The following is a 24,523-nucleotide window of genomic DNA, read 5'->3' on the forward strand; positions in this document are numbered from 1 at the left end:
ACACCTTCTGGTATAAATTAGAACCCCCCAGCCTAGGCCACTTCAGTACCACCTTTTCACTGGTGTTTATTTTGTCTTGAAATTGCATTTCTTTGGTCAAGGATCAGGCACATCCATCATTAATAGTGATAATTTAAAAACCTACCAAAAGGTGCTCACTTCGGCAGCACATATACTAAAAACCTACCAAAAGTATAATACCATCATCTTCAAAATAGAAAGATAATATGATATTTAGGAGTTTTTAGTGTCGTGAGCAGGAGCATATTTACTTGTCATTTTGCAAAAATGTTTAATTGAAGTTGGTGATGCTCTAATTTCACGTAGGTAAGACAAAGGAGAGTTGATTTCAATTTTATTAAATCCTAACCCTAATCCTTAGGAGGAAGGTCAAAACAATGGGACTGGACTATGGGTGTGATGACTTTTCCTCCAACATTCTCCATCTCAGAGAGACAGAGCTTGATATTCACATAGCCTCACCCACAGAGCAGACTGGCAGAGACAACAGAGACTCCCAGAGGCAACGCCTCCTGTTACCTCAGAAAACTGAGGCAAGTTTTAATCACTGAACACAATGGACACTTATTGAAGTGCCTGTCCTTGAACCAAGCACTTGGGATCATGTCCAGCACAATGTATGGACACTGATGACCTTGTCCTTTCTAATCTGTAGGCTGGTCTGGTTCTGTCCTAGGAAGCTACGCTATTGGCTCCCTAAGAGTTATGACTAAGTCATTTTTATTTTTCTGGCTCTTGCCTACAGTGACAGGACAGAAGCAAAAAAACATACTTTTATACCTAACATTAGGAGCACTTATGAAATGTGCTTCTGGTGGGGTACTTTCTTTGCCACTGAGGATGATGATTATAATTTATCAGATAAGAAAGGTGAACCACAGGATTCTGGAAAATCAAAACTGATTTTGTTCCAGTGGTTTGGCCATACCTCAGCATTTGTCTCTAGGTCTAATTGTGATATTTCAGGGGAATTAGCCTGACTTTCTGATCACCTTCCATTTTTAGAATCATCCTTTGAGTTTGCCCATTTCTTGTCTGGAAACTCTCAGCCTGAACCACAGTCATAGTTTCCTTGTGGGGCAGCTGTGGAGATGACTAGGTACACTGATTTCGACTGCATGTGACAGAATGGAGTGTGAAATACATTTAGCTGATCACAAGTAGCATTTTTATTTTCAATAATATAACAAAATTCCAGACTTCATTGCTTATAGGAACTTAGTGTAGATATTATTTTGTGGAATTTTATGTGTATTTGTATTGATATGTGTCACAAGTTACAAAACAGGTTATGCAGGGTTAAGGTTTAAAAAGTTAAATACTGATCTACCACTTGATTTTGATCTATAGAGGCTAAAAGCACAAACGGTGGGGTCAAACTGCTCAAGTTTGAATCCTGGCTCCATCACTGGCAAGCTGTGTGATTTTGGGCAAATTACTTAACTTTTCTGGGCTATAGTTTCCATACATTTCACACATGTATTATGAGAATAATAATAGTGGCTACCTCATAGGGTTGATGTGAGGATTAAGAAAATTAACATTTGTAAAGTGCTTGAAACACATTGTAAGTGCTTTATAAATGTTTGCGGGGGAAAAACAATCTGTTCTCCACATATCCTTTCATATTCTTTTACATATTGAATCAAGACAACAACATTCCTGCTCTATGGATTTTTGTAATGTAGTATATAAATATGTACTTGAAAAAAGTGGTCTGTTCTGAATTGCATTTTACTGGAATGTGTAAGAGTTCCTCAGAAGCAGACCGCTGGGTTCAAACCCCAGTTCTGTCACTCACTTGCTGTGGGACATTTGGCAAGTTATTTGACCTTGCAGATCCTCAATTTCTTTATCGATAAAGTAGGGCCAATACAGTCTATCATCTTAGGTTGCTGCCAAGGTTAAATGAGACCATCCACAGACAGTGTTTAGGGTTCAAGCAATAATAGCTATCATCATTTCTCCTATTAGGAATTCAGATCATGTCACTGCCTCTTCTTTCCCGATGCACTGAGAGGCACCCCCTCCTTCTCTTTCATGTGAATGGTTTGCTTAAGTCCTCATTTCACTTTGGCTGTGGTGAATCAACCACATACGGGCTCGGATAAAGACCAATACTCCCGAGTAGAAAAGCAATTGGGAGGCCCAGGGCTGGATTCTGACCACCCCACTGTGCTCTCTCTTCAGCCTTGCCGTCACAACTTAGCCAAGTCACTAGAATTGCCCTTTTGCCTCAGCAGGTACTCACATCCCCGCAGATAATCCTCAAGTGTCACAATGCAAGCCTGACAGCCAGAGTCCCGCTTTGCAGTATGGCTGTCCATGGCAATAGGGTTATGCTATATTTCTTTCCCCTTCATCTTGGGAGGAAACTGATCAGGACAAAGCTTGCTGTCCAATATAATGAAGTGCTTTGTGTGATGTATCACTTGTAAATACCGTGATAGCATAAAAGGGCTCATTAGCTGAAGGGGCTATCAACTGGAGTCCTTCAGTTCTTAAGGCTATTGGGCAAAACTGTTCTGATAAAGAGAAATCGGAGATTCTTGAGGATTTTTTCACTGTTTTCCTGTAACTCCTCTCTCCTGCCATGGCACATTGTTCTCATAGCATGACTATAGCTTTACAAAATTAATAATGGAGGTATATTATGCTGCATCAATCTCTTTTTTTTTTAAATTTTTTTAATGTTTTATTTATTTTTGACAGAGACAGAGCATGAGTGGGGGCGGGGCAGAGAGAGAGGGAGACACAGAATCCAAAGCAGGCTCCAGGCTCCGAGCTGTCAGCACAGAGCCCGATGCGGGGCTCGAACTCACAGACTGCGAGATCATGACCTGAGCCGAAGTCGGACGCTCAACCGACTGAGCCACCCAGGTGCCCTGCAGCATCAATCTCTTGCTTGACCATAAGCTCCTGAAGGGCAGGGGACCTGTCTTACTCACCTTTGTACCCCCTGCAAGCACCTGGCACACATCCCAATCACTGTCTGTGGAATTTAATCAGGTTGAATTTATAGCTCAGGTTGCAGTGCCAGAGCTCAGAATAGGGCTGGAGCTGAAGGCACGTTGAGGAGTCATTTATCTACCACTGCTGCACCAAATGCTGGCTTCCAAGAAATTTAAGTCACCCAATCACCCTGCAGGATGCATTCTCCAGGTCCAGGGAGGGCCTGAAGGCAATTCTTGTGCCTTTGGTGCAAGTTCTTTCTTCTAGCTCTTAGAGGTAAGGAAAGCGAAGCACTTGTTTTTGCATCCTGCTGGTTTAGAATCCAGGGCTAGCAGACAGTCAACTGGAAATTGTAAACTCTTCATGCTGTTTAGCGGATGTGGAGAGGCAGGCAACGGTTAGCGCCACAGAGCCCTTTCTAATTCAACTTTGTGTAGGATTGGGCACAGTACTAGGCACATTCTCGTTCCCAATTAAATACAGGGGCATGACTTAAACTTCAAGTTAATAGACAAAAATAAATAGTTTTTGTAAAACTAACCATGTGTCCAAGCCAGGCACTCTGGTGAAGCTTATATACATACACATAAATATTTGCTCTAATTCTGCCTATAGCCTGACTAGACAGGTATTAATGTAATGTCTCTATTTCCAGCTGAGGAAACTGAGGCCAAACGAGTTTAAACGGAGACACCGGGATTGGAAATCAGGTCTGTTTAGATCCATCCACTCACTATACCACGAAGTTTCCCTCGTTCTCCTCCAGCAGTCTAGTGGGTGCGTGTGTGTGCGTGACTGTGTTTCCTTTTAAATTTCTACTTCTGGGCAGTTTCCTCAATTCTACTTTTTCGAAACAAAGTCCAGTTCTTCTCCAAGGTCTCACCGCCCCCTCAGCCATCTCTCCCTGGCGTTCCAAGGCCGGCCAGCCACTCCTCCGCTAAGTTCGGAGTCCAAGCCTTTGGCTCCGATTCCAGGCTCCGGGTGCCCCCTCCGCCACCGCCTCTCGCCAGTCCCGGGGGCCCCAGCGCTCCGCCGGATCCCGTAGCCCGCGCCTCGCCCCGCCTCCCCTACCTGACGCCCGTGCGGCCGGGGGCGCCGCAGCCTCCGCCCACCGGCGCGCCTGCCCTGCCATTGGCTCCCCTGGCTGCCCGTCTCCTCCGCCGGCCCCGCTCCTGCCCGGAGGCAGGTTTTGCTGGCGAAGCCGCAGTCCCGGCGGCGCGGGCGCAGCTCGCTAGGATTGTGGAGCGTAGAGCGCCGGCTCGAGCTGGCCTCTCCCCGCGCGCGGGAGCCCCGGTCGGCCGCCAAATCTGGGCGGCTGGTAACTTGGCGGCGGGCTCCCGCGGCCGTGCCGCGGCCATGTAGTCGCCGGCGTGGCTCCCCGCAGCCCGGGAGCGGCAGCGAGAGCGAGCCGGAGCCGCGTAGCCCGCAGCTTTCCCTGGAGACGCTGAGTGCCCGCCGCGTCCCCGCTGCCCCTCGGGCTGCACTTTGGGCCCGAGAGAGAAATGGGGGAGAAAGTTTCGGAGGCGCCGGAGCCGGTGCCCCGTGGCTGCAGCGGCCACGGCGCCCGGGCTCCTGCCCCTGCGGTGGCCGCCGCATCCTCGCCTGGCGCTTCCTCGGCCGAGTCCTCCTCGGGCTCAGAAACTCTGTCGGAGGAAGGGGAGCCCGGCGGCTTCTCTCGAGAGCAGCCGCAGCCACCGCCGCCGGGCGGCGCCCTAGGCGCCCCGCCGCCCGCCGCGTGGGCTCCCGCGCGCGTGGTGCTTGAGCTTGGAGTCTGTGCGCCGCCGCCGCAGCTCCGCGGAGGAACCGCGCCGCCCGCGCCGCGGGGCAGCAGCGCGTCCCAGGAGGAGCAGGACGAGGAGGTGGGCCCCGCCTTCCCCCGCTCGCCCCCCTCCGGGTCCCTGCTGTCGGGAGACCTCAGCTCTCCACTCCGCGCGCAGCCCACGGCTGGGCGCCCCGGGGCGTGGAGAGGGGGAGGGACCCCAGGTGCTCTGCCCCGAGCCCGGGGTGCTGGCAGTTAGGAGCCTCCCTGTGGGTCATTGACGTCTCATGGCTGTTACCTCCGTGTGTGTGCCTTCATGTGCGGCCTGATCGTGTGCTTTTTATGTCAAAAGAGCAAACTCCTTAATGTTTGTGTCTGCTACGGTGGCTCTGTGAATGAGTGATCTGGACGCCCGGCTGGTCCCCACAACTAAGATCTTCTTTTCCGAAGTGGGCGTTGCTTCCCGCCGAAGCTCTCTGGCGGAGAGGGAGTGTGGTGAGGGGATAGGTGTGGGGAAGAGACGGTGTGTCTGTCCTGGCGGAAGAGTGGGAGCGGTACCCGTGGAGTTTCGCCGGGGCGTGTCAGTGACGCCGGCTCCCCGGGATCACCTGCGGGTGGTTTTGGCTGGTCCCCGCAGCGTCGGTCCTCTGAGAGAGCGGGACTCCGAGCTCTCGGTCGGCGCCACTGTCGTGCACGCCTGCATCTCTCTTTCGGACTTGGTCCTGGGTGTCCAGATGCGCGCTGGTTGCCAGACTGGATAGAGAACCCCTGATTTTCTTCCGGGAGACTGTTTCCATCCTGGTCTCCTGGAAGAACGTTCATCCAAAACTTGTGGGTCGCGTCCTGACACATTGAGCGTATGACTTTGGTGTCCTCTAGATAGCTTTCCTTGGCCTTTTTTTTTTTTTTTTTTTTTTGGCAAGGGGTGTGTTGGGGGGGCTTTGGAGCACAGTTAGAGAAGCATAAGGTTCTTCATTATCTTTTAGATTGTTTGCTTTGGAGAGTTGTGCCTAAGTCATCTTGTTCAGGCAGGGCTATAAATAAAACATCGTCCTAACATAGAGCCCTTGTGAAGTTAATTCCTCAGTGCCAGAGTCCTATTTTTTCTCCTCCTGGATGGGGTTAGCTTTAGTAGGTAATTGTCTTTATCCCTCAGAATGTGCACGTTGAGGTCAGTGTCCTGCCAGTGACGCCCAGGGACCTCATTCTGGAGGCAAAGAGTGGATCTGGCACAGGGTGAGGGGAGTGATGTCCTGGCGAGGCAGAGATGGAGCAGCGCTGTTTGGTCGATGGCCAAGCTTCTGGCAGAAACCATGATCGATTTTCCAGTGCCCTGGAGAATTGCAAGGATCCTGGACAGGTGTTTGGAGACTTGCTTTCTGAGTTCTGAGTTATGAGCCTTAGGCAAGTGGTTTCATTCCTCTGAGGTATGGTTTTATCTGTAGAATGAGGGGTTTGAACCAGGTAACTTCAAGTTCATTTCCACAGAAATACTCTTTTTTGCTGATCAGGAATTTAGGATGGGTCAAATGTTCAGATTGATCCTAGGGACAGAATGCCAGGAGTTAAGCTGAGTGCCATACCTGCCACAGAACTGTCAGAGTCCCTCAGTGGTTGCATCTCATTTTTAAGATGTCAGGCATGTGCCAGGTGTTTATCCTGTGACATCTGCCTCAACTTTCAAGATGAGCGCCCTTGTCATTGGGCAGCTGGGGGTATGCCCTAATTCACTGATTTACTAGTAGATTCTAATTTAGTGTTGTCATTGGTCGAGAAGATGCCCAGTGTTTTCTCTGTAGCTAGGAGAGGTTGCTCTGGGGTAAATGACACAGTCTTGCATATGGGTGGGGTAAGCAATGAGCTTCTCACTTTTGATCCCAATTCTGTAGCTGATTTATTGCCTGGCCTCATGGTGACAGTGTTTTACTTCCTGGGAAGAGATATAATGATAGCTTATTTCTCAGGCAATGCAGTGAGGACTGGTTGATTGAAACACATTTTGGAAAGTGGAATGACTAAATAACATTGGTCACTATTTGTGAAATCTCAGAATTGGATGTAAACTGATACAGTATTGCATTTATTGTGTAACTGACTCTGTGGCAGAGGTTGCTGGAAGTTATCCAGGAGTGGAAATCTTGACTTGGCTGTGAGAATTTTAAAGTGAAATTAACTGTGGAGTTTTTTTTTTTTTCCTCCTCAGGAGCCGAGAAGTGGTAGTCTTGGTGAAAGGCGTTAAAGTCCAGTGTGCATTTTCTGGTTTTACTTGGGTGATGGTATGGTGCAGTGATTTTTAACCTTTTGTGGGATGGTAGGCTTCTTTGAGAATCTAATGTCAGCTCTACACCGGCTCCTCAGAAAATGCACACAACTACAAGCACCATTCCAGAGGGTTCAGTCAGGAACACTGGGTTGCAAACACTAAGTTTAGTGGGAAGACATGGGTGTGCTTCCCAACTCTGCCGCATTAACTGGCTGTGGGATTGTGGACCATTCAATTAGTTGTAGCCCCAGTTTTTTCACCTTTAAATGGGAATCACAACAATAGAGTTGTTAGGCATTTTATACCTGCGATTTTATGTAGTCCTAGCACACTAATATATAGCATGAAGTGCTAAGTAAATATTAATTTTTCAAGTTCACTGGTGATGAATATCTTTGTGACATGGAAGTACGAACTTGGGCTGGCTTGTTATTTTTATGCGTAATTAACCTGCTACTTTGAGACAACCTGAGGCTGTGTCTGCTCAGGTTATTCTCATTTTATTAGCATAAGCTGGGAAACAGATTTCATTTGAATCAGGTCGTATTATGGCAATGCACTGTTAGAGTAATGTCCTACTATGGCAAGGTGCTGAGTATAATGCTTTAAAAGGCTTAAGTGCAATGCATAAAATGGAAAGAGGTTCATTTAGATCTTTAAATTGTTGTGTCTAGCTTGGGAGAGTCATTGTTTTCCAAAGTTTTTTTTTTTTTCTTCTCATAATAACTTACTGCATCACTTTTTATTTATTTATTTTTATTTTTATTTTTTTCTGCATCACTTTTTAAAAAGCACCAAAATTCTAGACGCCTGGGTGGCTCAGTTGGTTAAGCACCCGACTTCTGCTCAGGTCATGATCTCATGGTTTTTGGGTTCCAGCCCTGCCACAGGCTCTGTGCTGACAGCTTAGAGCCTGGAGCCTGCTTCAAATTCTGTGTCTTCTCTCTCTGCCCCTCCCCTGCTCATGCTTGATCTCTCTCTCTCAAAAATAAACATTAAAATAAATTTTAAAAAACAGCAAAATTCAAGTATGTGGTGTATAATTGCAGTGCTAACTTGTTTTTGGCAACCTTGTTGAAGCTGATTTGAGTATATCAATAGTGTTTGACCTATTATGTATTTTATCTTACTATCAGTATTTGTGTGAACTTACTAGGTATCGGAGACTTAAATCAGCCCTTTACACTTTTGTTGCTTAAAAACAATAAGAAGGCAGTGTTTGCATTCTTCTGTATTTAAACACCTGGGAGTTAGAGATGGTGCATATCACTTAGTTTAATAAACTGCATCTGACTTCCTCCGCTGCTTCCCTAAGCCTGTGCAATTGGAGTCTGCGGGTGTTGAGGGTTGGTGGCTCTGTCGATCTACAGGCATCTATCTAGATTGGGGGACTGTTGCTGTGACCACATTTCTGAGATTTACTTGTAGGCAACTTTGTCCTGTCTTTTCCCAAAGTACCGTGTGATGACACTAATGAAGTACTCAGGTACCGTTTGCTGTCTATCACTGACCTCCTCGGGGGCAGGGATTTTGTCCTATATGCCTAGCACAGTACCTCTAGTATATTAGTACAGACTCCGTGAGTATATATTGAATGAATGAGGAAAAAAGGACATCTTTGAAAATAGTTATGCATTTGATTGAACGGTGACTGTGTGTTTTCATTTGTTGTGTATGTTGTGAATTATGCCCAGACCTCTAGATCTCTTATCAAAAATACCTCATGGATCCAGGTAAAAAAAAAATTTTTTTTGATCCAGGTAAATTTTGAACAAAGCTAAATCGCTGAGGATCCACTCAAAATACCTTTAAAGGGACTTGTGTATTAAGTCCACTTTTCACTGTGTCTATTAGAACTTGAAACTTGGAAGCATTCTTAGAATGGCTGAAAAAGAAAAGGCTTAGTGGTTAAAAGGATTTTCAACTCCATGTATAAAGTGGCTCATTTATACTCTGCTATACTACAAGGTTTGTTTTATTGACGTACGTTGGGGAACAGTTTCCTGCGTGACAATAGGCACAGTCATGGGATGTCTTTGAACTGTTCTATTGAATGGTGTTTGAGTGCTGCTCTTAATAATACCTGGGATGTGTTTGTGGGATTCCTGCACACAGTAGTGATGCAGTACATGAATTTCTGCTGTTCATTGTTTAAGAAAACAAATAGCGAAAAACAACTATGAATTCAGTAAAGCTTTTCATTGAGTTTGAATTTTATTTTATTATTTTATTAATGCTTATTTATTAGAGAGAGAAAGCATGAGCATGGGAGGGGTAGAGATTAGAGAGAGAGAGGGAGACACAGAATCGGAAGCAGGCTCCAGGCTCTGAGTTGTCAGCACAGAGCCCTACATGGGGCTTGAACTCACAAACCGTGAGATCATGACCTAAGCCGAAGTTGAACGCTCAACCGACTGAGCCACCCAGGCACCCTGAGTTTGTATTTTATTAATCACAGCAGCTACGTAATTTGAACAAAAGCAGTGCATAAATCTTGGTGCATTTATTATTTTGTCCACTTTTTTGACTCACCATTTTGATAAGAGAGTTGAGAAAATCAGTCAACCAATATATATTGCATGAGACTCTAGTGACGCATTGGTCTCAGCATTAAGGACATGAAAGTGGATGAGACAGAGATAGTTTGGACCCTACAAAGCTTCTAGTGTAGTTGAGGGAGATGGTCACACAACACACGATTATTAATTAGTTGGTTTCAAAGGAAGTAAATGGAACAGAGGAGCAGGCTGTGAGGGAGTGTGTCTATATCATGGAGCTCTCTTAGTCTGGGAGGTGAGAACTGCCTCACTGAGGAGGTGATGTTGAGCTGAGACATAATGGATGAGCAGGGAGATAGCTGGGAGATACCATGGGTAAGAGCCATGCAGGTAGCTGGAGGCCCTAAAGTGGGAGAGAGTATGGTGGGTCTGCGGGTCATTTGGCATGGAGGAGGGGGGAGCATAACATCAGATGACACTTGAGAGTGATGCAGCAGCTGGTGCTGAGAGCCGTTGAAGGATTTGAATCGAGATAGTGGTATGGTGAGATTTGTGTTTGGGAGGGCAGGAAGCACGAAGCCCACCTGTTGGGAACTGCTTGTGTAGCCTGCTTAAATGTTCCAGGATTGGAGCTGATAACCTAGAAGAAGGCATCTTAATAAATGATGTGTACATGGAACAGGGGGTTCATTCCTGGTAGTTCAAGTGCCCCAGGTAAACACATGGCAAATACTGTAGAAAAAGAATTGAGCTCTTTTCAAGAGAATACCATAGTGTGAATATTAATGCTCCTTTTCACTGTGATGTTGCCTTAAGCCTACTATTTTCTTGAAGGAAAAACTTTATTAATAGGAATGGTGACTGAGAAGAGGGCCTTGGAATAGTTCATTTCCACAGTAAATTACAGAGAAATATTTACCCAAGGTGAATACAAGGGGAAATTGCCCTGAGATTGTATGAGATTCCTTGTCGGTGGGAAGTGTGGTGTTGGTGAGCTAATACACATTATGAGAATCTAGCTTGTTTGCTTGTATTTTCCTAGAGAAGGGCTGATCAGCATCAGAGAACTAAGGATTTTGCCTTTTCCACCTCTGGTCTGAGGTATTCAAGGGAAAGGTCATATTTATATTTTGCCATTGTTTTACAGTTGGTGACAAACCTATGTATTAAGTATGTATTACAGTCAGTGACAAAGCTGTGTATTAGATTCAGTGGATACAGTGTATGAGTCCCATTGTTTCTCACTTTGTCCCATGGAGGAAGGTTGTGGAAGAACTATAGTGCGGGGTGCAAACATGATACATTGTAGAAAGAGCCTTCTCACAATGAGAAGGATCCATAATAGGGTGGCCTGGCATTGAAGAAAACTGAGTGGGTATGTGTGTGTGTGCGCGCATGCATGCACGCACATGTGTATCTTAAAAGAGATGCTTGTACTTTTTATACGAAAGAAACCTCATGTCATTTATAATCACATTCTCGTGTTCTGTACTATTGTCAGGAAAGGGCATGTGCTCCTCTCCTTCATCCCTTAAGGGCTAGCAGCCAGTTTTTCTCTGCCCTGGGTGAGAGTCAGTAGTGCCTGAAGGTACGGACTGATGACACTGAGCCACTTACAGGTTGTGTGACTTTGGAAAGGTTTTTAATACTGAGACTGTTTCCTCATCGGTCAAATGGACATGGCAACATTTATTGCAGAGGGTTGTTAGGAGAATTAAGAATTATACTTTATATGAAGTAGTCAGCATGATGCCTTGCACATAGTATGTATTCCGTAGCAGCATTTGTTATTACTGAGCATGAGGAGCTGGTTTATGCAGAATGGCTATGACATAGCCAGGAATAATTAGAAGCCTAGCGGTCCCTTCCCTGATGGATTATGCTACTAGCATGTTTTGTTGGTAGTCATGACAGGCCCTTTCATTCATGAGTAGGTAGATGTGTAGCACAGTTATCACTTTTAATTTCATAGAGCATTTCTTATAATGTACTAACAGGAAAGCTTTATGGTGTATGGTTCATTAACCCTTCTATTAAGATATGATCTCTCTTTTACTCATGGAACTTGCTCTTAGTGATCATTTATTAATAATATCCTAAACAACTGTATGAACATGTAAATTACTGGCTTTGCCCAGGGATTTAGTCAGAAGGCAGCATGTCAGTTGTATGGTGAGGCTGGTGAGATGATGACCATGCACTTAAGTATCCAAGGTAATGATTTGGAGGCTGAGAACGGAGTAATAAGACCAATCAAATGATTTTTTGGAAGCCAGCTTTGGTTTATATATGAGTTAGGGTGGAGTGGGGCAAGGCAGGTGGTCCAAGGGCCACCCCAATTTTACAGAGAGGAAATCTATTAGAAGTGTGATTGTACTTTTAAAAGTACAAGAATTAAGATATGTAAATTGTCCCCCCCCCCCATTCTGTTGTGTCCCTTTGGGGCAGTGTAGACATGTCAACCTTTAAGGCAAAAATAAAAACAATCTAGGAGCACTTTTGATAAAATTCAAATGCCACTGCAGGGACTGCACCTCTCACCAACCTGGTGCTCTGTCTTATGAACCTGTTTAGGCTGCTGTTTATACAACTTTGCATTGTTCAGAGATTCTTGTTCTCTTTTATGTCTCTGATATTTTGTCTGGTTTCTTGTCTGGTACTGTTCTCTTGGGTTAAAGCAGAACATAACATAAGATTCAACAGAAGTCTTATCCTCCACCAGCTTCTGTGTACTTGTCTCTTTCATTATCTGTCTCCATGAACTCTCACCTGGTTCGCAATTCCTGGGAAGGAAAGGAGAGAAAAGCCTTCCCCCAAAGGGGAAATGTTGGTTCAGGACCGTGGTCAGCGGCACACATACATCAAAGTCACATTTCAATGTATAGAACTTGTATGCAGTTTCTGGTGGTCCCTCCCACTTAATAAGGAGCATTCACTGCTTATTTAATGATTTGAATTCATAACTAGCCACATGTGTCTGTGAGACAGCCTATGAATTTGTACCCTAGACTTGTACTCTTTTGCCAGCCCATCAATTCCTCTCTTGGACACAGTCGATATAATTTTGATTATGATACTTATTTCCACTGAGCCTTTCAGCCCCAGTGGTTTGTACTGATATTGGGGGCTGGGATGAGGTGGGGATGTGTGTGAGAGAGAGGAAGTACTGTTAGATTGGCTTTCTTTTCTTAACTAATTTCATAGGCTATCATGTGGAAAATGAAAATTTAATTTTATTCTTGACACTGTAATTTAGTGGTATTTTCAGTGGCTGGCAAGCTCACAGGTGCACCCAATTTAGTTTGGGTAGTTGAATGTACGTTAATAATTGCACATTGGGTGTGGGTCCTTTGGCCTCTTAGAACTTGGTCAGCTACATTTTCGATAAGCTGAGAAATTAGGTATGTAGGTCGCTCCTGTCTGATAATTTTGTGCCTTTCTGTGTTTTAAAAATAATGCCATCATATCTCTGACTTCTGGTGTTAACATTTGTTGTTTAGGCATTTCTTTGTGCAGAGGTGGACACACCTTCTGCAGTGCGGGAAGGGACCTGGTGCATCATCGGCGGGAGGGAAGTAAAGTAAAATTGGGTTAGAATTGGTTAAAATTTTATGTCATTGAACATGTCATTGAGACGTATATTACAGAAATTAAAAATTTAAAATTGCTTCTTAGGGCAGTCATTGCTACCTAAACTACATTAAGGTGTTGAAATGAGATGCAGTGATGATCAAATCTATTTCGTGTATAAAAGGTGAAAGGATTATTTTCACAAACAAGTTCATTATGAATAAATTGGCTCTGTAGGAGTGTTTATAGCTCCTACACATGTAACATAAACTCAGAAAATCTGCTTTGTTACTCCCATAGTTTTAGCTGGAGTGTTTAGTTGAAATCATCTGAAGCTTAATTGAATTTGTTTGATGCTTATTTGAAGTCATCACCTCAGGCTTGTGGTTTTATTTTGTATTTTTTGAGGTTTATTTATTTATTTTGAGAGACAGAGGAAGCAGGGGAGGGCCAGAAAGGGGGAAAGAGAATCCCTAGCAGGGTCTGAGCAGTGCAGAGCCTGATGGGGGCTTGAACTCACGAACCGCAAGATCATGAGCTGAGCCGAAACCAAGAGTTAGAGCCTTAACGGATTGAGCTGCCCAGGTGCCCCTTGTTAGGCTTGTTTTAAGAGGGCTGCTCTGGGGATTCTCAGGTGTAGCCAAGATGAGGAGAATGTTTGCTCCAGGCAGAAGGGCAGCCCAAGAAAAAGGACCACTGAGAGGTTTTACCTAGGGAGGAGAACTTCAGTCTCATCTCAAATGAATAGAGTGCCTATCAGGAAGACTCAAGAAAATGCTGACCTTTCATTTTTGTGGCTCTCTTGTGACTAGTGAGTAGAAGTGCCAGGTAAATTTGGTGCAGTTTTAAAGACTAAGCGAGTGCTGTGTGAGCATGGGAGAGTGATGGAGAATGTGAGGAAAACTGCCTGTCAAATAAGAAAAGACTAACTTCTCTTTGCCTTGTGTTATGGTACTTTAACTTATTCTTTGAAGTAGTACTTTTGTAAATTTTATTTAATGTACCACTTAATTTCCTTGGAATTTCTTGGCATTTTGTTCTTCGTACACTGATTAGTTATCCGCACAAGCTGTTAACTGCTGGCTAGGAAGAGAAGTACAGTTAGAGTGGTTCTAAGATCTTTTAGACTAATTTCAATCTGCGGTGACGGGTGGGTTTTAGGCATGGTGCAGATTCACTATTAGAAGAAAGAAAATGGAAATCACAACTTTGAACTCTTCATTAAGAACAAACAAACCCTTTTGTTTTCATGAGTTGCACTTTGGAAATTAGAACGTTTCCACCTGGAGCAAGCTGAGTGTAATTTTAAAATCAGGGAATGAGACCAACTGGAAGGAGTTATGCCGGTAGAGAAGCAACTTGACCATTTGGCAATTTTTTCTTCCCTTTCCTCTGTAGCTTGGCTGCTGGCATTTTAAAAAGAACATGACAAACCATGTTAGTTGGGAGATTGTAGTAAACCTTTAGTTGAACAGAATATTTGGGGGAAAGGCCTTTCTCGGTTATGGAATTGTATGACTCAAAGAATTTTAAAGCTCTTTTTGCTCTCACTTTTTCTGCTTTTCCCCCTATAACGTCCTGGTGTGGTTTTCCTGCCTTCCTATTCTGTGAACGAGGTACTTTTTTTTTTTTTTTTTTTTTTTTTTTAATCATTTGACATCTTGTTCTGCTTTAGGGCTCTTGCTTTGGGCATCAATCATCTTTGAAAACCATTGAAGATGTAAAAGTGTTTAAGCAGAGGTAGTGAGGATAAAATTGCATGTAGTCTTGATGAAAGTAGGCAATATTTTTTTTTAATTTTAAAAGTTGAAGATAGTGGACTGTGTTGTACCTCTGAAACTAATGAAACCTGTGCATCATCTCTCCTTCCATTTAGAAACAAGTGGAAGGTAGCAGCAGAAGTTCTTTTTGTGAGGATTGTGCTGCACCTCTTTGTCTTGGGTTGTGCCAGATCTCGTCTATATTGTTAATATCTGTACAGCACTTAAGTTTGGATAGCATTTTCTGCTATTTCATTGGTTTTCTCCTTCCCATTTTGTACACTTTTTTGGTAGTATCGTTAATAATTGATCTATCTCCCACTAGATTGTGAGTTCCTCTGAGTGGGAACGGTGTCCTGTCAACTTGAATCCCCTCAACAGAGAGAGTGAACAGTGTAGAGTGAACAATAACATGTTGCACAAAATGGTACTTGAGCCATATTATGTGTTAAGACACCATTCTGAGGGCTTTACATGCATTTATTCACTGAACTTTTACCCAAGTCTTTTATTTATTTTTGAGAGAGAGAGACAGAGAGAGAGAGAGCGTGAGCAAGCACGAGCAGGGGAGGGGCAGAGAGAGGGAGACCCAGAATGTGAAGCAGGCTCCAGGCTCTGAGCTGTCCGCGCAGAACCGATGTGGGGCTCGAACTCACGAACCGTGAGGTCATGACCTGAGCTGAAATCGGACACTTAACGAACTGAGACACCTAGGTGCCCTTACCAAAGTCTTTTAAAATCTAGTAATTTGGTTGGTTTGCACTACCCTCCTGTAGCTGTAGCTCAGTGACCTTCTCGATGTTAAACAAGGGAGGAAAAGGATGGAACAGGTTTGAGGAGACTGTTGAAGAACAGTGGACCCTTAAGGGTCCCTGTTTGTTCTCTGTGTATCCAAGATCCTAGCACAGAGCCTTTGATGCCCTGCCAAGAATAAATGAATGATCGTTAATGAAAATGCCACTTAGCGGCGGGGTCCCTGTGCCTTTGCCATGAAGAGTTTGGATGAAGTGTCTCTGGAAGTTAAAGTCAGGGCTAGGATTTAAAGCTATGATCTTGGGTTTTAGGTCATCAGTTAATAGGCTGGGAGAGTTTCTACAAATGAAGGTTTTAAACCATAAACCGGTTTTTATTTTTTGGTTGGCTTTGGGAAACTGAACAATCACAGTTGCAGCAGTAAGCCATTATTGGCCACATGTTTAAAGTCATTATTTTAATTTCTGATGAAATATTGATAGCCAGCCTTAAAACATTAACAGTGATGCTGGGCTGTACTCACTGGTGCTTAGGCAAAAGCTGCTGTCAGTGCATATGTGTTGTGGGAATTATGGCAATTGTATAAGTAGTGGCTGAGTGTTAGCTGAGAGTTTGGGAGGTCTGAACACTGTCTTGGCTTGTTACTGGGTAGATTATAGCTTCCAAGGTTTTCATGTATGGTGAAGTTAGATGTCCTTTTTAGCTCCAATTTTTTGTTTCCCTCTTACTACAGAAACATGACAATTTTACTGTTGTCATTAGCATGTAATTTGTTCTAAAAGTATTTTTTTTTCTTACAAACTTGGTAGGCAAATGTGTTTTCTGATCTGTGGATAGGCACATATTCTTGAAAGGAATTCTCACAAGGATGTTTGCCCGTAGATCCTTCCTTTCAGATTATGCTGATTTGAACATACAGAAAAAAAAAAGTTTCATGTTCCTCTTTTATTCATCTTTTAAAGTTATTTGGTATGTTTCTGTCATTCATCAGAATAAATTGAGGGTACTACCTCTTATCTCCCAGTCTTGCAGAGGAGTGTAACTCTGGATAACAAGGTCAGTTTTGTTATGTTTGGGCCATGTTTGGGCCACATGTCCCATCATAAGTTTATCATTCTGATGTCCTAGACCAGCAGTTTCTGATTTGATAAAATTCTTTGATTTGAAAAGTTTGTATGGTCTCTGCGTTACCTGGCCGCCAGGGCTCTCTCCTGCACTGTTGTGGATCCTACCTGCCCAGCCTTTGGAGTAGACTATTTTTACTTACTTACTTACTTACTTACTTACTTACTTACTTACTTACTTACTTATTTAAGATGGTGGTATCTCTAGCCCAAGCTGTTAGCCTTAGCTGTCAGGCCTTTTTTCTAAGTTTGTTTGGAAGTCCATTGTTTGGAACTTGGAGTGTGAAGTCCCATAGAGATGTAGTTTTAAAGGGTGATTGGGTTTCCAGCCTATAGAAGTATAATTAACCCCTAGAATGAATGGGATACTGGGGAGGGGCCTCTTTTCCCTATGGTGTTGGGGGCCGTATAGCAGCTTCTGGAGGTGGATGCCTGTGGCACAAGTAATCATTGGTGTTAATTGTCAACATCTGCCCATGTGGCTGATCAGGGCCCTAGTGAGCCAGGGGAGCACTGTCAGCCTGTGCTCTGGGGCTCCTCCTGGAGGTGTGGCAGTGACCTTACTTTGTCTTAAGGACACTGTCATGGACGCCCAAGACTCCTTCACATACCGGGAGCAAATCATCTTAACTAGAAGCAAAATGTCCCCTGGCAGTTTTCAGTTCATTTCTAAGGCGGTAGACATGTGAAGGCCGAGAATATAAGGTAGAAGGTGGTTGCCTCAGAAAACCCATCAGAATACCTTTTAAAATAAGCCAAGTACTTTTAATAGAAATAAGGGAAATGGTCTTTTTTTAAAAATTCTGCTGTGCTTTTTCTTTTAGTTTAACACCCATCACAAGAATTACCTAGTTCCTGTAGATGAGGTTTTTAGTAATTGCACATATCCTCCTTCCACTGGGGAACTTGCACATAAATGTGTGATTTCCGGGGCCTCTTTCTTTTCTGAACCTGACTCTACGGTGTCTGGAAGGGTGGCTGCATCCCTGAAAGTAGAGGGTGTTTGTCTTCCTAGTGTCTAGAGCTGCTGGTTTTCTCTCTCCCGTGTGTCCGCCCTCCTCTCAGGAGAGGGTGACAGCTAGGTTCTGGAATTCGTGCAGCTGGTTCATGTCAAGAGATGGAGAAGGCCCCCAAAGAATCGCTCGCAGCTGAGTTCCACCAGTGGGATGGTTCCATCAGAGATAGTCGGTGGTAATTAAAGAGAAAGTGAAACACGGACTTTAACAAATGATAAATACAGGTTTACCAAGTGATAGGAATAAGCCCTGCTGAGAAATGTCAGGGGGTGCTCACTTTATACTCTTGAAAATCCTGTGATCACGTGGGCACGGTCTTGAATTGTTCAGATACTATTACCTGCGGTTCTTAGGAATTTATTTTGACACTTAAGGACGTCTAAGAATGTAAATTTAATTACTGCTGCTGTTCTGTCTGTGGGCTTGGATGTAAAGTGGCAGGTTATGTAACAAAATTATCATGAAATTAAAAAAAAATCTTGAACAGACTAATTTGACTTTCAGGGGTGGGGCAGCTTTCCATTTGTGGGTAAAACAGCTGCTCATTTAGGATCTATTAGGAAACTAGGGCCTGTTGTGGTGGTTTGTGGAGGGAGGCTTCTTTTGTTTAATTAAAAAAATTTTAAAATGTCTTATTTATTTTTGAGAGTACAAGCAGGGGAGGGACAGAGAGAGTGAGACAGAGGATCTGAATCCGGGTCTGCACTGATAGCAGTGAGCCCGGCACAGGCTTGAATTAAAAAACCAGGAGATCATGACCTGAGCCCAAGCCAGACTTTGAACCGATTGAGCCACCCAGGTGCCGCAGGGGAGGCTTATTTTAATGTGAACTTGCAGGCTGGGGCTATATTTATTATTCAAGTATAGAAATGGTGCCTCTCTTGCTGTGGCCTATTGGCCAGAAGGGGAGGAAATACGGGGGGAGGGGGGCTGGATGAATGGATGGACATAGAATCTTGGAATGTCCAAATGTTGTCTTAGTATGTTTTGATAATAGGTGCTGGTGAAGATGCCCTTGGAGATGGGATGTAGGACTCCTGCCTGGTACCTTAGCTGCTGCTGCCAATTCTTGTGGTGGGGTTGAGCTGGTGTGCAAGGAGATATTTGTTGAAGCTGCTTCTTGCAAAGCTCTGTAGGAGTTGGCAGGTGGGAGGGAAGGAAAGGATACGCAAAAGAAATGTAAAAAATCTGGTCCGTGCCCAAAGCAACACAGAGTCGATTTAGGAGACAGAGTAAGTGGAGTGAGTTGGTGTGAATGTGCAGTACACTATCGACATGTGAAAATGTGGGTCAAAGTAAGTAATGTCAGTGAGGAGAGCGAAAAAGAACTACAGAATCACCCTGATGGGATTTACCCTAAAGGGTTTTCCTGGTGCCTTGAAGATGGAAATAAGAAGAGGGGAGGAGAAGGTTGTACCAGATAAAATAATTTGCCCAACAGATGTGTTCACTAAGAAGGAATAGGAACTGGTAGGTGGTTTTTCCCTCTCGTATGATTCATTCCTTGTGCCCGTGTCATGTAAAATTACTAGTAAAAAACACTACCAGGATGGTACTGTTTTCCTTAATACCAGTTTATTTATAGCTTCATAACTTTCTAATCAAGATTATTTTTGTTTTAAAGATTTATCTTTCCCTAGATAATTAAGCAACGTTTGCGACTAATGCTGTTTTAGTCATTGTCTTAAGGAACTTGGTGTTTTTGTTGGTGAGGACAGAGTTCAGGGAGAAAGTAGGTTTGGTAAGAATTTACCAGATAAGCCCTTTTGGGTCCTGTCTCTTGAGGATACCACTTTATTTCCTTGCTTTGGGATATCTTTTGATTACTCTTTCCTTGAAATTTGCCAAGTGGAGAGCAATGATGTTTTTGGCTCAGCTGGAGTTTCAGACATTTCCTCAATCTTTTTTTTTTTTTTTCTTCCTCTTCAAAACGCCCTTGCAAAGCTTGAAGAAGCTCTCACCCTCTTGGTTTTTGGCAGGAATCATGGCCTGTGTGTGTGGGGCTCCTGACATAGCTGAGGATTTGTCCTGGCAACCCGTGATCCAGGAGCTTTTTGAAACTTGTGAGCTATGTGGGCTTGTTTCAGGGCCTCAGCACCCCTTGGTGAACTGGTTTTATGAGGTGGATCGTGTGATTTTATAAGGCAATTTCTGCAGGCTGGTCAGGGGAGCTAGTTGGAGGTGCGGAGGGAAGTGAATCTCCTGCGGATAAAACCTCTCTATAAAACTCAGGGGACTTGATGTCTCCTTCAGGATTCTGTAAGCATGGGAGGAAATTGCTTCTCTAAAGAGTTAGTGATTCTGGTCTACTGGTGTGGGGACCATGTGTTACATGATGGCTGCTTCCGAAAGCCACACAAACTTAGAAAGCAAGGCAGCAGGGGGGACTGGAGAAAATGAGTGGACTTCAAGACTGGGGAAAGCTTATAGGAGGTGGTATTAAAATGTGCAAACCAAGATGGAATGATGAGGGCAGTTGTGCTTTTATAAGGAACATTAAGCTCCCAAATGAACCTTCTCTGAGCTCTGTTCTCTCTTTTCTGGCCCAGCATATCTTCCCCTCACTCTTCCCTCAGGAAAAATACCTAAGCAAGCAGTCTGCGAGGCCCTGGGTGTGTGGCCAGTTCCACTAGACCTTCAAAGATTCTCTGTCACGGTCATTTTTAGCATAACCACAGTGTGTGCTCTGGATTTGTGAAATTTGCAATTACAGCTATGCTATTAATTTTAACTCCGAGAAGCATTCACTCTCCTTGCACAGTGCTTGCAGACAGCTGGTCAGTGCATGAAATGATAGAGCCAAAGCTCTTCCTCTAAGGTGGAGTTGTCTGGCCTGAAAAATCAAGGAGTTTATTGGCCCTTACTGAAATGATAATTTGGGATCACTGGAAGTCTTTGGCTCTTGAGGAGGGTGATGATAGATCCCCATCTTTGTTTTCTAAGGTTAATCTGTCTTACTAGAGGTTATCTGTGTTGCAGAACAGAAACCCATTCAGGGAGCCCTGGTCTGTCCATTCTTTGAGAAGGTCCTCCTGTTTTTTTGAGCTGGCCGATTTCTTGTGGACCAAAAAGGTGTGGTACTTTGCACACCTCCCACCATGAAGGTGCTTCTTGGACAGTGTTTTGCGGAGAACGGAAACCTCATTGTCCACCCTCTGGGAGAGGTCTGCTGACCCCTCCAGGTTCGAAGTGGTGGGGTGCTTCTCCTGGGGAATCTGTGTCTGTAGCATCTTCTGCTTTGTTTGTGGGGGGCACCTGTTGCAAATTAATCTTCAAGTGATTAAAACTGTCTTGCTGTGCTTTTTCTCTCCTCTAGTATTTGAAGCAGGAACTGAGGCAGTAGTGATTTCTTGCCTTGCATGTCCTTGCCTGGGAGAAAACTGAAGCAGTTTGAAGTAGAGATGCTTCTCAGTCTCTCTATAAAAAGTTTTAATTTACAGAACAGAGAGTGTTGACATGCCTCTTGGGATAGAGGGTGCATTCCATTGGAGAGAAGGGAGAGAGAAAACAGGCTTTCTTGGAGGGGAAGGGAGCAAGGCTGGTATCCTTGATCGTCTTGTTGGCAGCATGAGGCCAGGGAGATGGTCACTGGCCACCGGGTGGGCCTGGGGAGGCTGGATTTTTAGACAGCGGGTTTCCTGCCTTGACAAGGATTCTGGGTGCTACCTGAGGGGCATGGAATCATGAGTGTGTTGGATTTCAGGGCCCTCAGGGTCTGGTTGGCAATGAGGATGCAGTAGCAAGCATGATAGGCTTTGCTTTGTGTGACATGACTTGGAGGGACCAGTTTTTCACCAGAGGCCCTGGACTCAATTAATTTGATTTCAAGAAAATACTTTTTTTTTGTTGTTGTTGTTATGTCTGACTTCATGAGTCAAGGTTTTATACCTGCTCTACTCATCAGCAAAACATTGGTTCCTGTACGTGTTGTAGCCCCATAAACTTAAAATTTTGGTTCTGCCATTTGTACGATTTTACTAAATATCCCAGTCTTATAGTCCAGACCAATAAGGCACCTAACGCTTCCTGTCTTTTTGCTCAAAGGTCTTGTGCTTCCTTCCAGCCCTCCCCTTTGCTCACCCCCAGCAAGTCGGTGGCTTATGGCGTGGGGTATCATCCACACTGAGCGTGCACTGAGCGTGTTGCATTACAGTGTCTTCCTTCGCCAGACCGGGAGCTGCGTGAGAGCAGAGACCCTGTCTTGTTCATCTACGTACTCACAGCCGCTGCATTCCAATATGTAGTAAATCTTTGAGTCAGTAGGTGTGTGGGAGAAGTTGACTCTGCAGCTCAGGAGAAGTGGAAGCTCTGTGACCAGTGGCAGCAGTGAAAGACTGAATTTCAAGCTAGAGCCTCCTCAGCTTGCCTTGACGATCATGGGTGGTGTAGTGTGTCCGTCTCTCATTTATTCTCTGTCCCCATGTCGAGGTGAACAATTGAATTCAAAGAAGAGAGGACTTAAAAACAGGATTTTTTTGTTTTTAAATTTTAAATATTGTATGTTCAAGTTTTATGTCAGAATTCGTTTCTAGAAGTCTGGCCCTGCTGGCCGGCCAGTTGTCACTAATGAGGCAGAACTGCCTGGAATAAGACCAGTTCAGCCTGGCTGAAAATCTGAGTCCATTGCCTCCGGGCTCCCGGTTTTCTCCCCTGAGAGTACTGGTCCAGGAGAGGGTGAAGACCAAGGCTTCCTTGGACGTGAACCACTTCATTTCTGGATTGACCAGTTTTGTGAAGCTCGGGGAAAGACAGGGTCTTGCTTTCTCAAGCTCCCAAGATGAGTGGCTGGCAAGGGCTTCAGTGTATTTGGGTGGGGGTGCTGTGTCTCCGTCTTCTGAATGGGCAAACGTTTAAAAATGTTTGTGGAAGCAAATTCTGGAAAGAAGACCAAGACTTGATTGTGTAAATAGTTGGTAAATACTGCTCCTTTCTTTCCTTCTACTAATTAATTTCCCTGACAGCTTTCCTGGCAGCTCTTATCCACAATTGGTTGCTGAATTGCAATGCTCAATTATCTGTGTAATAACATGCTATAAAAACATATAAAGCCAGGAAAAAATGGCTTCCACCAAAGAGGCTGAGCCTTGAAAATAGACACCTTGCACATTCACATCTGGACTGAAAAGACAACATCAAATCTGTCGTTAATGATTTAATTGAATTTCTTCTTCCTAAAGATAAAAGAAAACTTTAAATTTGAGTGTGAGATACTTAAGTTACCTAGAGATAAAACCAGAATCAGCTCATTAAAATATGGGGTTTTCCGATGCTGTTCTGTGTATTCTATGACAATCTTGAATGTTGAGAATGTATTTCAGTCTAGTACTTATTGAAGGCCTACTAGGTGCTGGGCACTGTGCTGGTGCTTTGCATACATTACATTTTTAATTTTTTGGAATTAAATATTTTTTAAGTAGAGAGGGACGCCTAGGTGGCTCAGTCAGTTAAGCGTCCAACTCCTGCTCAGGTCGTGATCTCATCATCCATGAATTCAAGCCCTGCATTGGGTTCTGTGCTGACAGCTCAGAACATGGAGCCTGCTTTGGATTCTCTGTCTCTCTCTCTCTGTCTGTTCCTACCCCACTTGTGCTCTGTCTCTCTCTGAAAAATAAACATTAAACAAATAAAACAAATGAAAAAATAAAACACTGAAGCAAACTTATAAAGGGAGAAAGACCATGCTTGAAAAGTCTGGGAGCACAATAAGCAAACAGCAGTTGTGGTTGAATAGGGAAGTTGGTGCTATGGCCATATTTGTGGTCTCAACTTGGAGCACATCTGATTCCCCTGTGGAGCTTTCAGATGACAGGGTTCAACTAGGAGATGCTGATTCTGTGTGCTTGTGTCTGTTCAAGGCTGCCAGGTGGTTCTGTGAGTGGCCAGGGGTGTAGGGGCATTGGCTTTGTCCCTTTTGGCTTGTGGAGAAAGATGTGGAGACATTTCCTGAGAGCCTCTTATGAACACGAGCTGTGCTGGATGGCTTGCATGTATCATCCTTTTCGTCCTCACTGGAAGTCCACAAGGTTTAGTCGCCTCATTTTACAGCGGAGGAAACAGGCGTTACAGAGAGCTCACTGTTGGAGCCTGGTCTTGTAGTTAGTGACTGGTACAATTTTTACTCCTCTGTTGCCATTCAAGTGTCTAACTTGTGGTATTTGGATTTTTACTGACCTTCAGCTTTGACCCAAGGGCTTTGCATAGAGGACACTGACCATTGTCTTTGGAATAACCCCGGATTTGGCATATTTGACTCTCTTTACATTGTTCATGCATATTTTGTACCCTGAGGGTTCCAGGTTTTGTGTGTGTGTGTGTGTGTGTGTGTGTGTGTGTGTGTGTACCAATATGAATGTCTATTTACAGAAATGAAGACTCCAATTAGCTGGATGTGAGTTTGGATATTTACCCTGATGATTGTTGAGTGGATCTTCAAATAGCAAGGCAGCTATTAACATGTGTAATTCCCATTAGAATGATTGTGCTTTTCATTTTGTTTAGTAGTGTGAGAATTGCTAGTGAACATTTAACAAAAAGAGAAAGATTTTTTTACTTAATTTTGTTGAACTGATGACTATTTTGGACTATGAGGAGAGAGGAAATACAGAAGGAAGCATACCTGTCTGCCTTTGTAGGACATCGGTGTCTTTGTATGGTGTCCTAAGTTAGGGAAGCTTTTATGAAAGCACATTCCCTTCATGACAGTGCTCTGAGTGCCAGCCTTTCCCCCCAAGGCAGGCCTGTGACTCATGTGAAGGGTGATAGAGGTAATGAAAATAGTGGCAAGAAATGCAGAGAGGTAGAGAGTAA

The 24,523-nt window shown here is 44.1% G+C and overlaps 1 protein-coding gene across 9 annotated transcripts in view; it reads left to right on the plus strand.

Moving 5' to 3' along the window:
* Positions 1–4,475: 4,475 nt before the first annotated feature.
* MAST4 (microtubule associated serine/threonine kinase family member 4) overlaps positions 4,476–24,523 on the plus strand; it is a 565,494-nt gene continuing 545,446 nt past the window's right edge. For all 9 annotated transcript variants that reach the window (XM_023257117.2, XM_045061519.1, XM_045061476.1 and 6 more), the window contains exon 1: positions 4,476–4,832. In XM_023257117.2, coding sequence (XP_023112885.2) covers positions 4,476–4,832 — 357 coding nt within the window. The remainder of the gene's footprint in view (positions 4,833–24,523) is intronic.

The sequence above is a fragment of the Felis catus genome, chromosome A1 (genome assembly GCF_018350175.1).
Source record: "Felis catus isolate Fca126 chromosome A1, F.catus_Fca126_mat1.0, whole genome shotgun sequence".
NCBI classification, from domain to species: Eukaryota; Metazoa; Chordata; class Mammalia; order Carnivora; family Felidae; genus Felis; species Felis catus.